This window comes from Gobio gobio (genome assembly GCF_949357685.1).
Source record: "Gobio gobio genome assembly, chromosome: 10".
Classification (NCBI taxonomy): Eukaryota; Metazoa; Chordata; class Actinopteri; order Cypriniformes; family Gobionidae; genus Gobio; species Gobio gobio.
This window is the reverse complement of record NC_137116.1, coordinates 16222250-16242249: the sequence shown is the minus strand read 5'-3', so window position 1 is coordinate 16242249 and position 20000 is coordinate 16222250. Positions and strand designations below refer to the sequence as shown.

At 44.3% G+C, this 20000-nt stretch overlaps 1 protein-coding gene across 1 annotated transcript in view; it reads right to left on the bottom strand.

Moving 5' to 3' along the window:
* The window catches only part of prdm6 (PR domain containing 6), a gene marked incomplete at both ends in the record, with an annotated part of 57598 nt that overhangs the window by 6749 nt on the left and 30849 nt on the right, over window positions 1-20000 (bottom strand). The window contains one exon of the mRNA XM_079827877.1: window positions 10384-10726. Coding sequence (XP_079684003.1) covers window positions 10384-10726 — 343 coding nt within the window. The remainder of the gene's footprint in view (window positions 1-10383; window positions 10727-20000) is intronic.

The following is a 20000-nucleotide window of genomic DNA, read 5'->3' as shown; positions in this document are numbered from 1 at the left end:
TGACCTTTGACCCCACAGACTGAACACAATGAAGCATCGCTAAACTGTAATGATCTGATCGTGTTCTTAAACTGAACCATAACATCCCTTTCTATCAGAGTTATCTGACATACACACACATGCACAGATCACACACACTTCCTCAGATGAGTTCTTGTCATATCTAAACTATGGTGAATAAACTGATAATGTGAGAAGGTGTCTGAAATGAAAGCGATTTCTTGAGGGTTGATATATTTGATGTGTGACTGAAGTTTTTCTGTGATGGTGAATATGTTAGGATGATGAATGTGTGTGTGCTTTAACTACAGCAGCGCTCGTGATTAATGTGGGGTTATTGTTTATTGCTGCAGTGGCCGGTGCGAGACGGGCTGGACATAAATAACCCTCCGGACCTCCAACACTTCCCAAAGCCTCACCGCGCCGGAGCTGGAGCGACACACCACTGAACTCACCGCATTCATATTTCTATAAAAACACTTCCACTTCCAAATTTTACTCTCCATTTCAATCAACATTGAACTGAATTGATTTTTTCATAATTGATTAATTTTGCAACATTGACACTATTGAACTGAATTAAACTTTATTATGACACTTGTCTTCTGTAGAGCTGCTTTATAGTTGAATTAATTTCATAATTGATTTTGTTATTAAACCCATGTTAATCAACATTGAACTCAATAGATTTTTTTCATAATTGATGAATTTTGCAACATTGACACTGTTATTGAATTGAATTTGGAGACTCCGTCTCCTGTCCCTCCTGTGAAGTCAAGTCAAGGCAGATCAGTAATTTAGTTTATATGGTTAATTTAGTTTAATAATAAGATTTATTTGGATATTTAGTTGAAAAATGTAGTGTCCCCAACTGAGCACGCCAAGCCAGAGGCAACAGTGGCAAGGAAACCAAAACCCCATCAGGAGCAGAATGGAGGAAAATAAACCTTGGAGAAACCAGGCTCAGTCGGGGGGGCAGTTCTCCTCTGGCCAATTAACAAACAGCATATGATTATTATTCTGACAACTTTACAGGTCAGAGGTCATAATAGATTGGAATATTCGAAAGATCGGCGGAGACGGGTTTATTGAGGATGACATATCGATTTAACAATTATTAAATAGGAATCTTCGAACAATCGGAGTCATCACACCGGAGACGGTTTATTGAGGATGCCGTATTGATGAAACAATAATTAAAGTGCAATATTCGAAAGATCGGAGGATCTAAAGATCCTGTCCATAGTACCTCCCAAAAAGATTTTGGGGAGAGGCTATCCACGGTTTCCTGATCTGCTTGAGCCGCCACGGTTTCCTGAACTGCCCGAACCGCCACGGTTTCCTGATCTGCCCGAACCGCCACGGTTTCCTGATCTGCCCGAACCGCCACGGTTTCCTGAACTGCCCGAACCGCCACGGTTTCCTGAACTGCCCGAACCGCCATGGTTTCCTGAACTGCCCGAACCGCCACGGTTTCCTGATCTGCCCGAACCGCCATGGTTTCCTGATCTGCCCGAACCGCCATGGTTTCCTGAACTGCCCGAACCGCCACGGTTTCCTGATCTGCCCGAACCGCCATGGTTTCCTGATCTGCCCGAACCGCCATGGTTTCCTGAACTGCCCGAACCGCCACGGTTTCCTGATCTGCCCGAGCCGCCACAGTTTCCTGAACTGCCCGAACCGCCATGGTTTCCTGAACTGCCCGAACCGCCACAGTTTCCTGATCTGCCCGAACCGCCATGGTTTCCTGAACTGCCCGAACCGCCACGGTTTCCTGAACTGCCCGAACCGCCATGGTTTCCTGAACTGCCCGAACCGCCACGGTTTCCTGATCTGCCCGAACCGCCATGGTTTCCTGATCTGCCCGAACCGCCATGGTTTCCTGAACTGCCCGAACCGCCACGGTTTCCTGAACTGCCCGAACCGCCACGGTTTCCTGAACTGCCCGAACCGCCACGGTTTCCTGATCTGCCCGAACCGCCATGGTTTCCTGATCTGCCCGAACCGCCATGGTTTCCTGAACTGCCCGAACCGCCACGGTTTCCTGAACTGCCCGAACCGCCATGGTTTCCTGAACTGCCCGAACCGCCACGGTTTCCTGAACTGCCCGAACCGCCATGGTTTCCTGATCTGCCCGAACCGCCATGGTTTCCTGAACTGCCCGAACCGCCACGGTTTCCTGAACTGCCCGAACCGCCATGGTTTCCTGAACTGCCCGAACCGCCACGGTTTCCTGAACTGCCCGAACCGCCATGGTTTCCTGATCTGCCCGAACCGCCATGGTTTCCTGAACTGCCCGAACCGCCACAGTTTCCTGATCTGCCCGAACCGCCATGGTTTCCTGATCTGCCCGAACCGCCATGGTTTCCTGAACTGCCCGAACCGCCACGGTTTCCTGATCTGCCCGAACCGCCATGGTTTCCTGAACTGCCCGAACCGCCATGGTTTCCTGAACTGCCCGAACCGCCATGGTTTCCTGATCTGCCCGAACCGCCACGGTTTCCTGATCTGCCCGAGCCGCCACAGTTTCCTGATCTGCCCGAGCCGCCACGGTTTCCTGATCTGCCCGAACCGCCACGGTTTCCTGATCTGCCCGAACCGCCACGGTTTCCTGATCTGCCCGAACCGCCATGGTTTCCTGAACTGCCCGAACCGCCACGGTTTCCTGAACTGCCCGAGCCGCCACGGTTTCCTGAACTGCCCGAACCGCCATGGTTTCCTGATCTGCCCGAACCGCCATGGTTTCCTGATCTGCCCGAGCCTCCGCGGTTTCCTGATCTGCCCGAGCCTCCGCGGTTTCCTGATCTGCCCGAGCCGCCACGGTTTCCTGATCTGCCCGAACCGCCACGGTTTCCTGATCTGCCCGAACCGCCACGGTTTCCTGATCTGCCCGAACCGCCACGGTTTCCTGATCTGCCCGAACCGCCACGGTTTCCTGATCTGCCCGAGCTGCCACGGTTTCCTGATCTGCCCGAACCGCCACGGTTTCCTGATCTGCCCGAGCCGCCACGGTTTCCTGATCTGCCCGAACCGCCACGGTTTCCTGATCTGCCCGAACCGCCACGGTTTCCTGATCTGCCCGAGCTGCCACGGTTTCCTGATCTGCTTGAGCTGCCACGGTTTCCTGATCTGCCCGAACCGCCACGGTTTCCTGATCTGCTTGAGCTGCCACGGTTTCCTGATCTGCCCGAACCGCCACGGTTTCCTGATCTGCCCGAGCCGCCACGGTTTCCTGATCTGCCCGAACCGCCACGGTTTCCTGATCTGCCCGAACCGCCACGGTTTCCTGATCTGCCCGAACCGCCACAGTTTCCTGATCTGCCCGAGCCGCCACGGTTTCCTGATCTGCCCGAACCGCCACGGTTTCCTGATCTGCCTGAGCCGCCACAGTTTCCTGATCTGCCCGAACCGCCACGGTTTCCTGATCTGCCCGAACCGCCACGGTTTCCTGATCTGCCCGAGCCGCCACGGTTTCCTGATCTGCCTGAGCCGCCACAGTTTCCTGATCTGCCTGAGCCGCCACAGTTTCCTGATCTGCCCGAGCCGCCACGGTTTCCTGATCTGCCTGAGCCGCCACAGTTTCCTGATCTGCCTGAGCCGCCACAGTTTCCTGATCTGCCCGAGCTGCCACGGTTTCCTGATCTGCCTGAGCCGCCACAGTTTCCTGATCTGCCCGAACCGCCACAGTTTCCTGATCTGCCCGAGCCGCCACGGTTTCCTGATCTGCCTGAGCCGCCACAGTTTCCTGATCTGCCTGAGCCGCCACAGTTTCCTGATCTGCCCGAACCGCCACGGTTTCCTGATCTGCCTGAGCCGCCACAGTTTCCTGATCTGCCCGAGCTGCCACGGTTTCCTGATCTGCCTGAGCCGCCACAGTTTCCTGATCTGCCTGAGCCGCCACAGTTTCCTGATCTGCCCGAACCGCCACGGTTTCCTGATCTGCCTGAGCCGCCACAGTTTCCTGATCTGCCCGAGCTGCCACAGTTTCCTGATCTGCCTGAGCCGCCACAGTTTCCTGATCTGCCCGAACCGCCACGGTTTCCTGATCTACCTGAGCCGCCACAGTTTCCTGATCTGCCCGAGCCGCCACAGTTTCCTGATCTGCCCGAACCGCCACGGTTTCCTGATCTGCCCGAACCGCCACGGTTTCCTGATCTGCCCGAGCTGCCACGGTTTCCTGATCTGCTTGAGCTGCCACGGTTTCCTGATCTGCCTGAGCCGCCACGGTTTCCTGATCTGCTTGAGCTGCCACGGTTTCCTGATCTGCCCGAACCGCCACGGTTTCCTGATCTGCCTGAGCCGCCACAGTTTCCTGATCTGCCCGAACCGCCACGGTTTCCTGATCTGCCTGAGCCGCCACGGTTTCCTGATCTGCCCGAACCGCCACGGTTTCCTGATCTGCCCGAGCTGCCACGGTTTCCTGATCTGCCTGAGCCGCCACAGTTTCCTGATCTGCCTGAGCCGCCACGGTTTCCTGATCTGCCCGAACCGCCACGGTTTCCTGATCTGCTTGAGCCGCCACGGTTTCCTGATCTGCCTGAGCCGCCACAGTTTCCTGATCTGCCTGAGCCGCCACGGTTTCCTGATCTGCCTGAGCCACCACGGTTTCCTGATCTGCTTGAGCTGCCACGGTTTCCTGATCTGCCCGAACCGCCACGGTTTCCTGATCTGCCCGAACCGCCACGGTTTCCTGATCTGCCCGAGCCGCCACGGTTTCCTGATCTGCCCGAGCCGCCACGGTTTCCTGATCTGCCCGAACCGCCACGGTTTCCTGATCTGCCCGAACCGCCACGGTTTCCTGATCTGCTTGAGCTGCCACGGTTTCCTGATCTGCCCGAACCGCCACGGTTTCCTGATCTGCCCGAACCGCCACGGTTTCCTGATCTGCCTGAGCCGCCACGGTTTCCTGATCTGCCTGAGCCGCCACGGTTTCCTGATCTGCCCGAACCGCCACGGTTTCCTGATCTGCCTGAGCCGCCACAGTTTCCTGATCTGCCTGAGCCGCCACGGTTTCCTGATCTGCTTGAGCTGCCACGGTTTCCTGATCTGCCCGAACCGCCACGGTTTCCTGATCTGCCTGAGCCGCCACGGTTTCCTGATCTGCCCGAACCGCCACGGTTTCCTGATCTGCCTGAGCCGCCACAGTTTCCTGATCTGCCTGAGCCGCCACGGTTTCCTGATCTGCTTGAGCTGCCACGGTTTCCTGATCTGCCCGAACCGCCACGGTTTCCTGATCTGCCTGAGCCGCCACAGTTTCCTGATCTGCCCGAACCGCCACGGTTTCCTGATCTGCCCGAGCTGCCACGGTTTCCTGATCTGCCTGAGCCGCCACAGTTTCCTGATCTGCCCGAACCGCCACGGTTTCCTGATCTGCCCGAACCGCCACGGTTTCCTGATCTGCCTGAGCCGCCACGGTTTCCTGATCTGCCCGAACCGCCACGGTTTCCTGATCTGCCTGAGCCGCCACGGTTTCCTGATCTGCCTGAGCCGCCACGGTTTCCCGATCTGCCCGAACCGCCACGGTTTCCTGATCTGCCTGAGCCGCCACAGTTTCCGGATCTGCCCGAGCCGCCACGGTTTCCTGATCTGCCCGAGCTGCCACGGTTTCCTGATCTGCCCGAACCGCCACGGTTTCCTGATCTGCCTGAGCCGCCACAGTTTCCTGATCTGCCCGAGCTGCCACGGTTTCCTGATCTGCCTGAGCCGCCACGGTTTCCTGATCTGCCTGAGCCGCCACGGTTTCCTGATCTGCCCGAACCGCCACGGTTTCCTGATCTGCCTGAGCCGCCACAGTTTCCTGATCTGCCCGAGCCGCCACAGTTTCCTGATCTGCCCGAGCTGCCACGGTTTCCTGATCTGCCCGAGCTGCCACGGTTTCCTGATCTGCCTGAGCCGCCACGGTTTCCTGATCTGCCCGAACCGCCACGGTTTCCTGATCTGCCTGAGCCGCCACAGTTTCCTGATCTGCCCGAGCCGCCACAGTTTCCTGATCTGCCCGAGCTGCCACGGTTTCCTGATCTGCCCGAGCTGCCACGGTTTCCTGATCTGCTTGAGCCGCCACGGTTTCCTGATCTGCCCGAGCCGCCACGGTTTCCTGATCTGCCCGAGCTGCCACGGTTTCCTGATCTGCCCGAGCTGCCACGGTTTCCTGATCTGCCTGAGCCGCCACGGTTTCCTGATCTGCCTGAGCCGCCACAGTTTCCTGATCTGCCCGAACCGCCACGGTTTCCTGATCTGCCTGAGCCGCCACAGTTTCCTGATCTGCCTGAGCCGCCACAGTTTCCTGATCTGCCTGAGCCGCCACGGTTTCCTGATCTGCCTGAGCCGCCACGGTTTCCTGATCTGCCCGAACCGCCACGGTTTCCTGATCTGCCCGAACCGCCACGGTTTCCTGATCTGCCCGAGCCGCCACAGTTTCCTGATCTGCCCGAACCGCCACGGTTTCCTGATCTGCCTGAGCCGCCACGGTTTCCTGATCTGCCTGAGCCGCCACGGTTTCCTGATCTGCCCGAACCGCCACGGTTTCCTGATCTGCCCGAACCGCCACGGTTTCCTGATCTGCCCGAACCGCCACGTCTGGAATCCGCTCCTTAAAGGGGGGGGGCTCTGTCACATATGCTGTGTCTGTCCTTGGACTTTTACGTAGAATTGTTTCCTGTGCTTTATTTTGTAGTTCTTTGTAGTTGTTCATGTTGATCAGTCTCTCCAGGTGTATCTTGTTTCCCTGTCACTGTTATAACTAAACATAGCTCCATGCCTCAGCCTGCTCTCCGGATGTAACACTGTTATTGAGCTGAATTGAATCAACATCGAACAGATTTAAAGTTTATTATGACACTTGTCTTCTGTAGAGCTGCTTTATAGTTCATATTTATTTGAGCTGGTTAATTCTGCAGGATATGGTAATAATCGAGAGCTTTGCTCGTCACTGATTGATGTGAGCAAACAAAAACAAGAAAAACACCTCGAGTCCAGACCACAGCTCAGCAAAACACATCAGCACAAACTGATTTTTTTGCAATGATCCCGTGATTTATCCTCTCTAAAATGTACATATAAACTAAACATCAATAAATATGTATAAGCCAAAGGCCATAAAGCATATGTGAGATCATTTAAAACAGATTCCCAGAGTCTCGCCGGCTTCCAGGCCAAACAGCGGCGCATCCCAGATTGCCTTGTTCAGCTAAATTTTATCTGCACCTCAGGGTCATAAAGTTGAATATTGACAAAGCCTCACATTGACTTCATCTCCTCGGGTATCCCACAAACATTTTTCTTCTGTATGAATATTAGTTTATTGAATAAGTGGCATCTGTTTTCCTCTGCATCACCTTTGGAGTGGGTATTTCTTTGTGACGGCAGCAGCTGATTTATAGGTCTGAACGCGGCCCAGAAAATAGAGCTAAGCAAAAAATTTCCAATACATCCTCTGCCGTGTTTAATTAGGTTTAGAGATGTTACACTCCGCATTTGGACCTGGAAACCATGTTGCTTTCTGAGGCAAAGCTCCCAGAATCCCAGAAACTTCTGAGCAGCTCATCAGCGTGTTCTTCACCGCACGCATTCATTCAGACGCACGGTTTAGCGTGAAGACACTCGACATGTAAGAGTTGAGTTTACAGTGACTGAAAACACTCAATGTTCTAGAAAGAATCCCATCAAGCCGCTCAGTTTCACTGTTACAACAACAGAGATCAAGCCACACACACGCACACATGCACAGATCACACACACACACACACACACGCACACATGCACAGATCACAAACACACACACACACGCACAGATTACACAGAATGATCGTGTTCTCGTGACTTCAACGCCTCGTGTTTACTGACTCTCTGAAGTTTAAACATTGGGGTTGCAAGGACACTTTATATTCTGTAATATCATTGATCTCACACTATTATTATTCCATAATAGATGCATTTTGAAGCATTGACACTGAAATGAATTGAGTCAACATTGAATTGAATCTAATCAACATCAAAACTGAATTATGACACTATATTCTTCAATTAAACTGAATTGAATTTCATAACTGAACTTTGCAACATTGACACTACTGAACTGAATCTAATCAACATTAAACTGAATTATGGCTCTGTTGTCTTCTGTAGAGCTGCTTTATAGTTGTATTTGTTTCATAATTGAGGAATTTTGCAACATTGACACTGTTATTGAACTGAATTTAATTTGTTTCATAATTTATTAATTTTGCAACATTGACACTGTTATTGAACAGAATTTAATTTGTCTCATAATTGATGAATTTTGCAACATTGACACAGTTAATGAACAGAATTTAATTTGTTTCATAATTGATGAATTTTGCAACATTGACACTGTTATTGAACAGAATTGAATTTGTCTCATAATTGATGAATTTTGCAACATTGACACTGTTATTGAACAGAATTGAATTAGTCTCATAATTGATGAATTTTGCAACATTGACACTGTTATTGAACTGAATTAAAAAAATTCATAATTGATGAATTTTGCAACATTGACACTTTTATTGAACAGAATTGAATTTGTTTCATAATTTATGAATTTTGCAACATTGACACTGTTATTGAACAGAATTGAATTTGTTTCATAATTTATGAATTTTGCATCATTGACACTGTTATTAAACAGAATTGAATTTGTTTCATAATTTATGAATTTTGCAACATTGACACTGTTATTAAACAGAATTGAATTTGTCTCATAATTGATGAATTTTGCAACATTGACACTGTTATTGAACAGAATTGAATTTGTCTCACAATTGATTAATTTTGCAACTGTTATTGAACAGAATTGAATTTATCTCACAATTGATGAATTTTGCAACATTGACACTGTTATTGAACAGAATTGAATTAGTCTCATAATTGATGAATTTTGCAACATTGACACTGTTATTGAACAGAATTGAATTTGTCTCACAATTGATGAATTTTGTAACTGTTATTGAACAGAATTGAATTTATCTCACAATTTATTAATTTTGCAACTGTTATTGAACAGAATTGAATTAGTCTCATAATTGATGAATTTTGCAACATTGACACTGTTATTGAACAGAATTGAATTTGTCTCACAATTTATGAATTTTGCAACTGTTATTGAACAGAATTTAATTTATCTCACAATTGATGAATTTTGCAACATTGACACTGTTATTGAACAGAATTGAATTTGTCTCACAATTGATGAATTTTGCAACTGTTATTGAACAGAATTTAATTTATCTCATAATTGATGAATTTTGCAACATTGACACTGTTATTGAACAGAATTGAATTTGTCTCACAATTGATGAATTTTGCAACTGTTATTGAACAGAATTGAATTTGTCTCATAATTGATGAATTTTGCAACTGTTATTGAACAGAATTGAATTTGTCTCATAATTGATTAATTTTGCAACATTGACACTGTTATTGAACAGAATTTAATTTGTTTCATAATTTATGAATTTTGCAACATTGACACTATTATTAAACAGAATTGAATTTGTTTCATAATTTATGAATTTTGCAACATTGACACTGTTATTAAACAGAATTGAATTTGTTTAATAATTTATGAATTTTGCAACATTGACATTGTTATTGAACAGAATTGAATTTGTCTCACAATTGATGAATTTTGCAACTGTTTTTGAACAGAATTGAATTTGTCTTACAATTGATGAATTGTGCAACATTGACACTGTTATTAAACAGAATTGAATTTGTTTCATAATTTATGAATTTTGCAACATTGACACTGTTATTGAACTGAATTGAATTTGTTTCATAATTTATGAATTTTGCAACATTGACACTGTTATTAAACAGAATTGAATTTGTTTCATAATTTATGAATTTTGCAACATTGATATTGTTATTGAACAGAATTGAATTTGTCTCACAATTGATGAATTTTGCAACTGTTATTGAACAGAATTGAATTTGTCTCATAATTGATGAATTTTGCAACATTGACACTGTTATTGAACAGAATTGAATTAGTCTCATAATTGATGAATTTTGCAACTGTTATTGAACAGAATTGAATTTGTCTCACAATTGATGAATTTTGCAACTGTTATTGAACAGAATTGAATTTGTCTCATAATTGATGAATTTTGCAACATTGACACTGTTATTGAACAGAATTGAATTTGTCTCATAATTGATGAATTTTGCAACATTGACACTGTTATTGAACAGAATTGAATTTGTCTCATAATTGATGAATTGTGCATCACTGTTTCCTGTTTCTGACCGTGAAGCTGCTTTGAAACCGTCTGTAGTGTGTAAAGCGGTGTAGGAATGTGTGTGTCTTGACTTCGGTGTGTGTGTGTGTGTGTGTACAGTTGATCTACACTGGTGTGTGTGTACCTGTCGGGGTTCTGCGTGCACACGTGCATCTGGAGCAGGATCCGCTGGGTGAAGGTCTTGAAGCACTGGCCGCACTTCCACAGGTGCCAGTCGCTGAACTCGGAGCTCAGCTGGCTGGTGGACGTGGGGCTGGCCAGCACGCGCTGGTTCTTGGCGCTGATCTGGTTTAAGCTGGACTCGGCGAGGCCGGTCTTGTCCATCAGAGAGAAGCTCCGCGAGCAGGGCGACTGAGGGAAGACCATGGAGCGCGGCAGGACCAGCGAGGAGGCTTTGGGGCTCTTGCTGAAGGGCTGGAGGGAGTCCTGACGGCTCATGGCCTCCATTACAGTCGACGGCACGTTCACTGCGAACACACACGAGAAAACACAAACTCAATTAATAAAGAGTCAATGACACACTTAGATGCTAAAGTTTGGGGCTGGTGAGAGTCTCTTGTGCTCATAAATCTGATCATAACTCCAGTAATCAGTGTAATATTCCTCCAGTGTAGATCAGCTGTACACACACACACACACACACACACACACACACACACACACTACAGTGTAGATCAGCTGTACACACACACACACACGCACACACACACACACACACACACACACACACACACACACTCCAGTGTAGATCAGCTGTACACACACACACACACACACACACACACACACACACTACAGTGTAGATCAGCTGTACACACACACACACACACACACACACACTACAGTGTAGATCAGCTGTACACACACACACACACACACACACACACACTCCAGTGTAGATCAGCTGTACACACACACACACACACACACACACTCCAGTGTAGATCAGCTGTACACACACACACACACACACACACACTCCAGTGTAGATCAGCTGTACACACACACACACACACACACACACACACACACACACACACTCCAGTGTAGATCAGCTGTACACACACACACACACACACACACACACACACACACACACACACACACACACACACACACACTCCAGTGTAGATCAGCTGTACACACACACACACACACACACACACACACTCCAGTGTAGATCAGCTGTACACACACACACACACACACACACACACACTCCAGTGTAGATCAGCTGTACACACACACACACACACACACACACACACTCCAGTGTAGATCAGCTGTACACACACACACACACACACACACACTCCAGTGTAGATCAGCTGTACACACACACACACACACACACACACACACACACACACACACACACTCCAGTGTAGATCAGCTGTACACACACACACACACACACACACACACTCCAGTGTAGATCAGCTGTACACACACACACACACACACTCCAGTGTAGATCAGCTGTACACACACACACACACACACACACACACACTCCAGTGTAGATCAGCTGTACACACACACACACACACACACACACACACACACACACACACACACACACACACACACACACACACACACACACACACACACACACACACACACACACACACACACACTCCAGTGTAGATCATCTGTTCTCTATGTGAATATATAGTAAAGTGTCATTTATTCCTGTGATTTATCATCATTACTCCAGTCTTCAGAGTCACATGACCCTTCACTAATCACTCTCACATGATCAACACACATTTATGATTATTATCAGTTCATATTTCTGTGGAAACTGATATATTTTATTTCTCAGGATTCTCTGATGAATATAAAGATCATAAGAACAGCATTTATTAGAAATAGAATCTTTTGTAACATTATTAATGTCACTTTTGATCGATTTAATGCATCCTTGATAAATGAATACATTTTTTTGAAAAATATGTTAATTTCAACTTTTTGTAATAATTTTGACGTTGTAATAATAATAATTTTACATCATAATTTCGGTTTAAATTTTGACATCATAATTTAGTTTGTCATAATTTTGACTTTTTAAGTCATCATTTCAATTTATATATTCATTTCTTGTCATAATTTTAATAGTCATAATTATGACTTTTTAATTAATCATTTTGGTTTAAATTTTGACTTATGTCAATTTTGTTGACTTTTTAAGTCATAATTTCAATTTATATGTTAATTTAAAAATTTTGTAATAATTTTGACATTTTAATTAAAAATTTTGGTTTAAATATCAACGTATGTCATCATATGACATTTTAAGTAATAATGTGGGTTAATTCAGGATTCTCTGATGAATATAAAGTTCATAAGAACAGCATTTATTAGAAACAGAATCTTTTGTAACTTTATAAATGTCACTTTTAATGTGTCCTTGATGAATAAAAACATTTTTTTTGGAAAGATTTTTATTTAAACCTTTTATAATAATTTTGATGTTATAATAACAATTTTACGTCATAATTTCAGTTTACATTTTTACTTTTTATGTCACAATTTTATTTTTTTATGTCATAATTTCAATTTAGTATGTTCATTTCAACTTTTTTTCATAATTTTAGACATAATTATGACTTTTTAATGAATAATTGTCTTATTATGTAATAATTTCATTTAAAATTTCGACTTTGTATGTGATAATTTAGTTTTTTATGTCATAATTTTACTTTTTAAGTAATAATTTGTGCTTTTTTATGGAAAATGAACATTTTATTTCTTATGATTCTCTGATTAATATAAAGTTCATAAGAACAGCATTTATTAGAAATATAATATTTTGTAACATTATAAATGTCACTTTTGATCAGTTTAATGTGTCTTCACTTGCAAGTTTTAATGTCTTTGAAAAACATCTTTTGAACATTTTATAGATGATTTGTTTCCATGTTATATCATTATTTTTCTTTGTTTTAATTTGTAAATAAATAATTATAGTATTATATAGTTTTTTAATTAAAATAAATTAATTAAATACATTTTATTAATAAACAGATGTCAGTTATTTTTAATAAAAAATGTATTTTAAATATATTTAATGTATTTAAAAAAAAAAAATCATATTTAAAAACGAATTCTTTAAATAAATAGTGAGTAACCGTCATCTTCAGGCGGTTTGCATTCAGAGCTGCGGCCGCTGAGCTCATAAACACAGTAAGAGGAGAAGCGTGAGAGCTTTATGCCTGAGCTCTGCTTTAATAGCGGCGTGTGAAGCTTGCTCTCTGGCCCTCGTGTGCTCACTGCTGAGCGTCAGCCGCAGATCTGAGATCAGACACATCGGCTCCACTCAGGCGATGCGGACTCGCGGATCACACGCCAGTCGTGTTTTCAGAACAAACCAAAGTCATACCAGTGTGTCTTCACACATTCAGAATCAGAGAGAAATCCTGCAGGCTCATGTTCTCCAGCACAAACATCGAAACATTCTCAAATCAAGACGAGAAACGACTGAAGAAATGAAGTGAGTTTGTGCTTAAAACAAGAGCAAATATCAGCCAATGCAGTCAGAAAATTACACTTCACTTCATTTCCTGATGATTTCCTCACTCCATCTCATCCCTTTCTTTCTTCAGAGGAAAAGAAATCCAGGATTTTTCTGCTCATAATGGACTTCAATGGGAACCAACGGCTGAAGGTCCAAATCACTGCAGTTTCAGAGGAAGAGCTTCAGAGCGGAGTCCTGCACGGGTGACCCGCGAATATTGCTGAAACGGGTGAAAAACATCCAACTGTGTCGGATACGGATCGGGTCGGACAAGGGAGAACACGGGTCTAAACACGGGTCTAAACACGGGTCTAAACACCCGGGTCTAAACACGGGTCTAAACACGGGTCTAAACACGGGTCTAAACACGGGTCTAAACACGGGTCTAAACACGGGTCTAAACAAGGTTTTAAACAGTCACGTGCAAACGAATATAGGCATATAAAAATAAATGCATGTATATTGTAGATGTGTTCCTAAAAATATGCATATACAAAAATATGCCTTGCCTGTATTTCAAGTTGATCAAATAATTTCAAATCCATATCAGTTTATTGGTGGCCGCGTGGCGCGCGCCCTCCCAGGAGAATCACAACCACGCGCGCGCTCCCAGGAGAATCACAACCGCGCGCGCGCTCCCAGGAGAATCACAACCGCGCGCGCCCTCCCAGGAGAATCACAACCGCGCGCGCCCTCCCAGGAGAATCACAACCGCGCGCGCGCCCTCCCAGGAGAATCACAACCGCGCGCGCGCCCTCCCAGGAGAATCACAACCGCGCGCCCTCCCAGGAGAATCACAACCGCGCGCGCGCCCTCCCAGGAGAATCACAACCGCGCGCGCGCCCTCCCAGGAGAATCACAACCGCGCGCGCCCTCACAGGAGAATCACAACCGCGCGCGCGCCCTCCCAGGAAAATCACAACCGCGCGCGCGCACTCCCAGGAGAATCACAACCGCGCGCGCGCTCCCAGGAGAATCACAAACGCGCGCGCGCCCTCCCAGGAGAATCACAACCGCGCGCGCGCCCTCCCAGGAGAATCACAACCGCACGCGCGCCCTCCCAGGAGAATCACAACCGCACGCGCGCCCTCCCAGGAGAATCACAACCGCACGCGCGCCCTCCCAGGAGAATCACAACCGCGCGCGCGCCCTCCCAGGAGAATCACAACCGCACGCGCGCCCTCCCAGGAGAATCACAACCGCGCGCGCGCGCCCTCCCAGGAGAATCACAACCGCGCGCGCGCCCTCCCAGGAGAATCACAACCGCGCGCGCCCTCACAGGAGAATCACAACCGCGCGCGCGCTCTGCCTGCAGTCGTCGAGATGGATCATGAGGAGTTGAAGAAAAGAAATGTGGAAGTTCATCGCGGAGGAAACACGCAGATAACTGTGGTATCAAACCAAGCACAAGCAGTTCAATCGAACAGTATTTTTGTTATGGTTCCTGAGTTTGGTCTCTTAATAACACTGTTTTAGTACATTGAGCCACGTTAAGCGTTTTAGAATGTCCCGAAGTTGTCCTTAAGTTAATGGTCGTGAAATAATTTATGTATGCTGGCAATAAACATTTTTGTAAGTGTGTCTATAATGTAATATGCTAAACTGATTGTATTGCGGGTGCGGGTCGTGTGTCGGTTCTATTTTAAGCTGGTCGGGTCGGGTGCGGATTTTATTTAGTGCTGTTGTCGGAAAACGGTCGGATGCAAAATCCGGCAAAATTTGCTAAATTGTGCAAAATTTTACAAAATCGGACCCGTGCAGGACTCTGCTTCAGAGGCTCTGACCAATCCCAGACGAGGAATAGAGTCTGATCTAGACAAACCATCGCCACATTTACAACACACACACACATTTATACACTTTAACCTCACTTTCAGTGTTGCTCGTATGATGTCATCACGTCTGAAAGGTCACATGACGCAGGTGGAAGTGCCGACCCAGTGTTAAAACCAACGTGCAAAGACTAAATCAAACGCACTTTACACAAATAAAGGGGAAACAACGATGACTAATTTTACAGTTGGAGGAGAACATGAGATGAGTTTATCTGCAATATTATTTTTTTTTGGACCAAAGTTTGACAAAGAAGACACTCGGCAGATTATTGCTGAAGTGAAAGCAATTCAAAATATTAAAGTATGAAAAAGTTATGGAAGTTTAAATTTACTGTAAATGAAAAATACTGTACTAAAGTTTTTTTTTTCATATAAAATATATATTTTACCAAAAATTACTCTAAAATTACAATAAAAAACAAAGCCAAGTTGTGTTCCAAATTTGAAGTTGATATCACAAAAATTGAGATGTTGTTTAGGCGCTGTCCCAGAAACAGCCACCGGGTGTCATTCAAATTCCATTGATTGTTTTTTTTTAATGCATTTTCCTGTAAATTTCTGTCCAAATGTCACTTCCATCACAAAACAGTCACCAAATATGAAATCTTGAGACTCGATGGAAATGTTGTAATATGAAACATGACGCCACCCACGCTCGACTTCGGTGTTGTTCGTATGACATCATCACGTCGGAAAGGTCACATGACGCAGGTGGAAATACCGAATCATGTTCTCCTCCAACTGTAAAATCATCGTCATCGTTGTTTCCCCTTTATTTGTGTAAAGGGCGTTTGATTTAGTCTTTGCACGTTATTTTTTATAACTGGGTCGGCACTTCCACCTGCGTCATGTGACCTTTCCGACATGATGACATCATACGAGCAACACTGAAGTCGAGCGTCTGAGGTTAAAGTGTATAAATGTGTGTGTGTGTGTTGTAAATGTGTTGATGGTTTGTCTAGATCAGACTCTATTCCTCGTCTGGGATTGGTCAGAGCCTCTGAAACTGCAGTGATTTGGACCTTCAGCCGTTGGTTCCCATTGAAGGCCATTATGAGCAGAAAAATCCTGGAATGTTTTCCTAATTTTCATTCAGATGTGAACTAATCCTTTAACTCAAAGGGAAAATAAGATACGACTTCTGACTCATTGGCTGATGAAGTCTCCAGTCGTTTCTTCTCCAGTAAACGTGTCTTGATTTAAGGATGTTTAGAGATTTGAGCTGGAAAACGAGACAGAATCGTCCAGAGCTTTAGTGTGTGTGATGAGCACATAATGAGGGAACGGGACACGCTCTGGAGCGGCGTTTGGACGGAGAGAGCGCTGTCTAAACACAGCAGCCTGAGCTCATGAAGTGTGTGTGTGTGTGTGTGTGTGTGTGTGTGTGTGTGTGTGTGTGTGTGTGTGTGTGTGTGTAAACACATGATGAGGAGCGACAGCGCTGTACTGTGAGCCACCCCCAGACCAGAGCCAATGATTTTGTCTGAGCTATGGATACATTTAAAAAAAAAAAAATAATATAATGAATATTTTCTAATTTTATTTGTGTTATCCTTTTAGTGTAGAATGAGTAAAGCTGATTGTTTTTAGGATGACAAAAAATGTTAAAAGTAAATTTTTTAGGCTGATTAATTTTCTTGGCTGCTCTACCTCGCTCATCAATGTCAAAATGATCGAAATAGGCCAATCAAATCAAAGAAGGCGGGGCTTACTGTCATACTGTCAGCAACGAGAGTTCGTGGAAAGATGTAAGTAGATGCAGGTCTTAAACACTTTTATGATAGAAATGTTCAGCTACCGACAGTAATAGAGTGCAAACTTCCATTTTTGTTAAATTTCGCCGTTTTTAACTGAAAAAAATGCGACCATGATTCATGTAATTCATAAATGAATGTGACGACAAGGCAAAACACGTTAGCATTTTCTACATATTAGACATATGAATATTAAGAGTGAACTCTTTTGAAATAAAATATTTGCAAATAGTTTTTTGATTACTTCAAAAACTACAATTAGACCTAGGACTTTACCATTCATATTTATTTATTTATTCCCTTAAATCCATTTAATCCTTTAATTATTCAATTCCTTTATTATTATTATTATTATTATTATTATTATTATTATTATTATTATTATTATTATTATTATTATTATTATTATTATTATTATCAGGGTGCGATTTGAGAAGGAAAAAAAACAGAAGGGGATGCTTTTTAAAAGTTTTTTTTCCTTTTAAAATAAATCACACTGCAGCTATTGACTATTTTTGGGCAGCTGTTAAATTTTTTCTTTTTTATAATAAATATACTGATTTAACTTTGAGCTTTGAAGTATTAAATAGATTAGCTTCGATATTTGACCACTATTTACAATGACACAACTAATTCTTAATTTCTGATAGGAATGTAAAATCAATCTGTAGTTATTAATATTTTGAAAACAATAACGAGACACAAACCTGTGGCCTACATATTCAATCGCGTTTGCACCCATTTATTTTTGATCACAGTGCTTCAGTACACAAGGCTACAAACTTTAGTCCACATTTGGAGAAATATGTAGGCCATTCACACGTTTACCTCATATTTCTTTAGATAGAATAGAACCATAATTTCTTAATGATTCTCTGCCGATCCATTAGTCAATATTCGTAATAATAATTTACCTTACAATGTCGGCAAATTTCAGCGTTCTGTCTCATTATACATGTATGCATCCGTTATGATATATAATATCTGCATAAGATCACAATAGAGTGAGTTTTGAGCAGAAACATTGCTTTAATCTCATACGAGCCGCTAGATTAATGGTGCGCGTCTGACTTTCTGAAAAGCTCTGCATGGATTGAGGCGCGTGAAACAGGAGACACGCACGCTAACAGTTAAAGGCCATTTCTTCATTTTTTTTTGGGAAGGGGGGGGTGGGCATTATTATTATTATTAATATAAATTATACCCAAGGTGCCCCCCCCCCAAACAAAAAAGTGAAACTCCACCTATGCTGGGGCCCCCGAAAGCCAAGGGCCCCCTAAAATGCTTTTTATTTGCGAGTTCAGCGCGGACGCACAAGTGGTTGCTATGGCGTTCATTACCACGATAACCGCCTGCGCATCCGCGTTGAACGAGCTTCTTGTAGAAAGTGTAGCGCCCAAATGATTTCCACGATTCAGAAGACGCGTACAGGATCACAGAATCCATTCATAAAAACTCAGACGCACGGTTTACTACAGAAGCACGCGCGCAACGCTCAATTAATTATATAAGAGAAGAGTAAGAATAAGAGACACAAAACATGCAGGATTCATATTTAAATAGTATGTTTCCCGTTTAATATTCACATAACACTAGTCCATATCGCGATTTGATTGAAGTGTACCGACTTGCATTGGATTTATTCATTCAAAATTTGACAAATTTCGTGACATTCTGCGTTAAACATTAAATTCAATTTTTATGACTGGATTCCGCTATTCTGTTCGCATTTTCTGCATCGCAGAAATCATAGGCCACGAGCATTGAACCGTTTCATTTGAGAGAAACTATCATCATAACAGACACAGAAAAGGTCTAATGTGGCGTTCACACCGGACGCGATTCGCGCGAATAATTCTTGTTGAGAAATGTCTGACATGGGCTTTGTTTACATTTCTTTTTTTTTGTTAAAATCTACTGTTAATGTGTGACAAAACATAGTTTTAAGACTTTTTCAGTCGATAATGTAGTTGTTTAAAGCTCAAATGTGTGGTTTATTTATATAAAGAGTGTCTATTTGAACATGTGATCTGGTGTGTGTGTGTGTGTGTGTGAGCTCCAGTGGATCAGCGGCGCTCATTAACCCGGTGAGATCAGCCTTTCCTCAGCCAGTTCTTCTGCCGCTGGCTCTGATGTCTCTGTGGCGGCTCCAGCTATAATTCGTCTTGTAACGGCCGATCTTTGCTCTCATGGATCTATAATTTGTTCCCTGGCAAATCGATTAGACTGAGGGCAAAGAGAAGTTTCATTACTTTATATTTTTAGGCTATAACTGTACGTTGCAGTTGTAATGTTAGCCGACTAGCACTGACTTTGATTGTTTGACTGAATTGTTTGCTTTATTTCATGTGTAGCTTATTATACCTTTTACTTATACCTTTGTATTATTGATCAAACATAAACTTGCATTTAACAAAAGAGACTGTGTTGTGTTTAATGTAATTTAATGTTATCACAGTGATAATCATAATGTCTGAAGCAGATATTAATATACAGATTTTCTCCTCATTGTTGTCATTACTAGTGCAAGCTCCTGATTGGTTAACGCGGCGCGAAATATCCGCCAAAGTTCCGATTTTTCAACTTGAGCGATTCGCGTGACTCACGCGTTCAAAACGCTAAATTCGCGTCC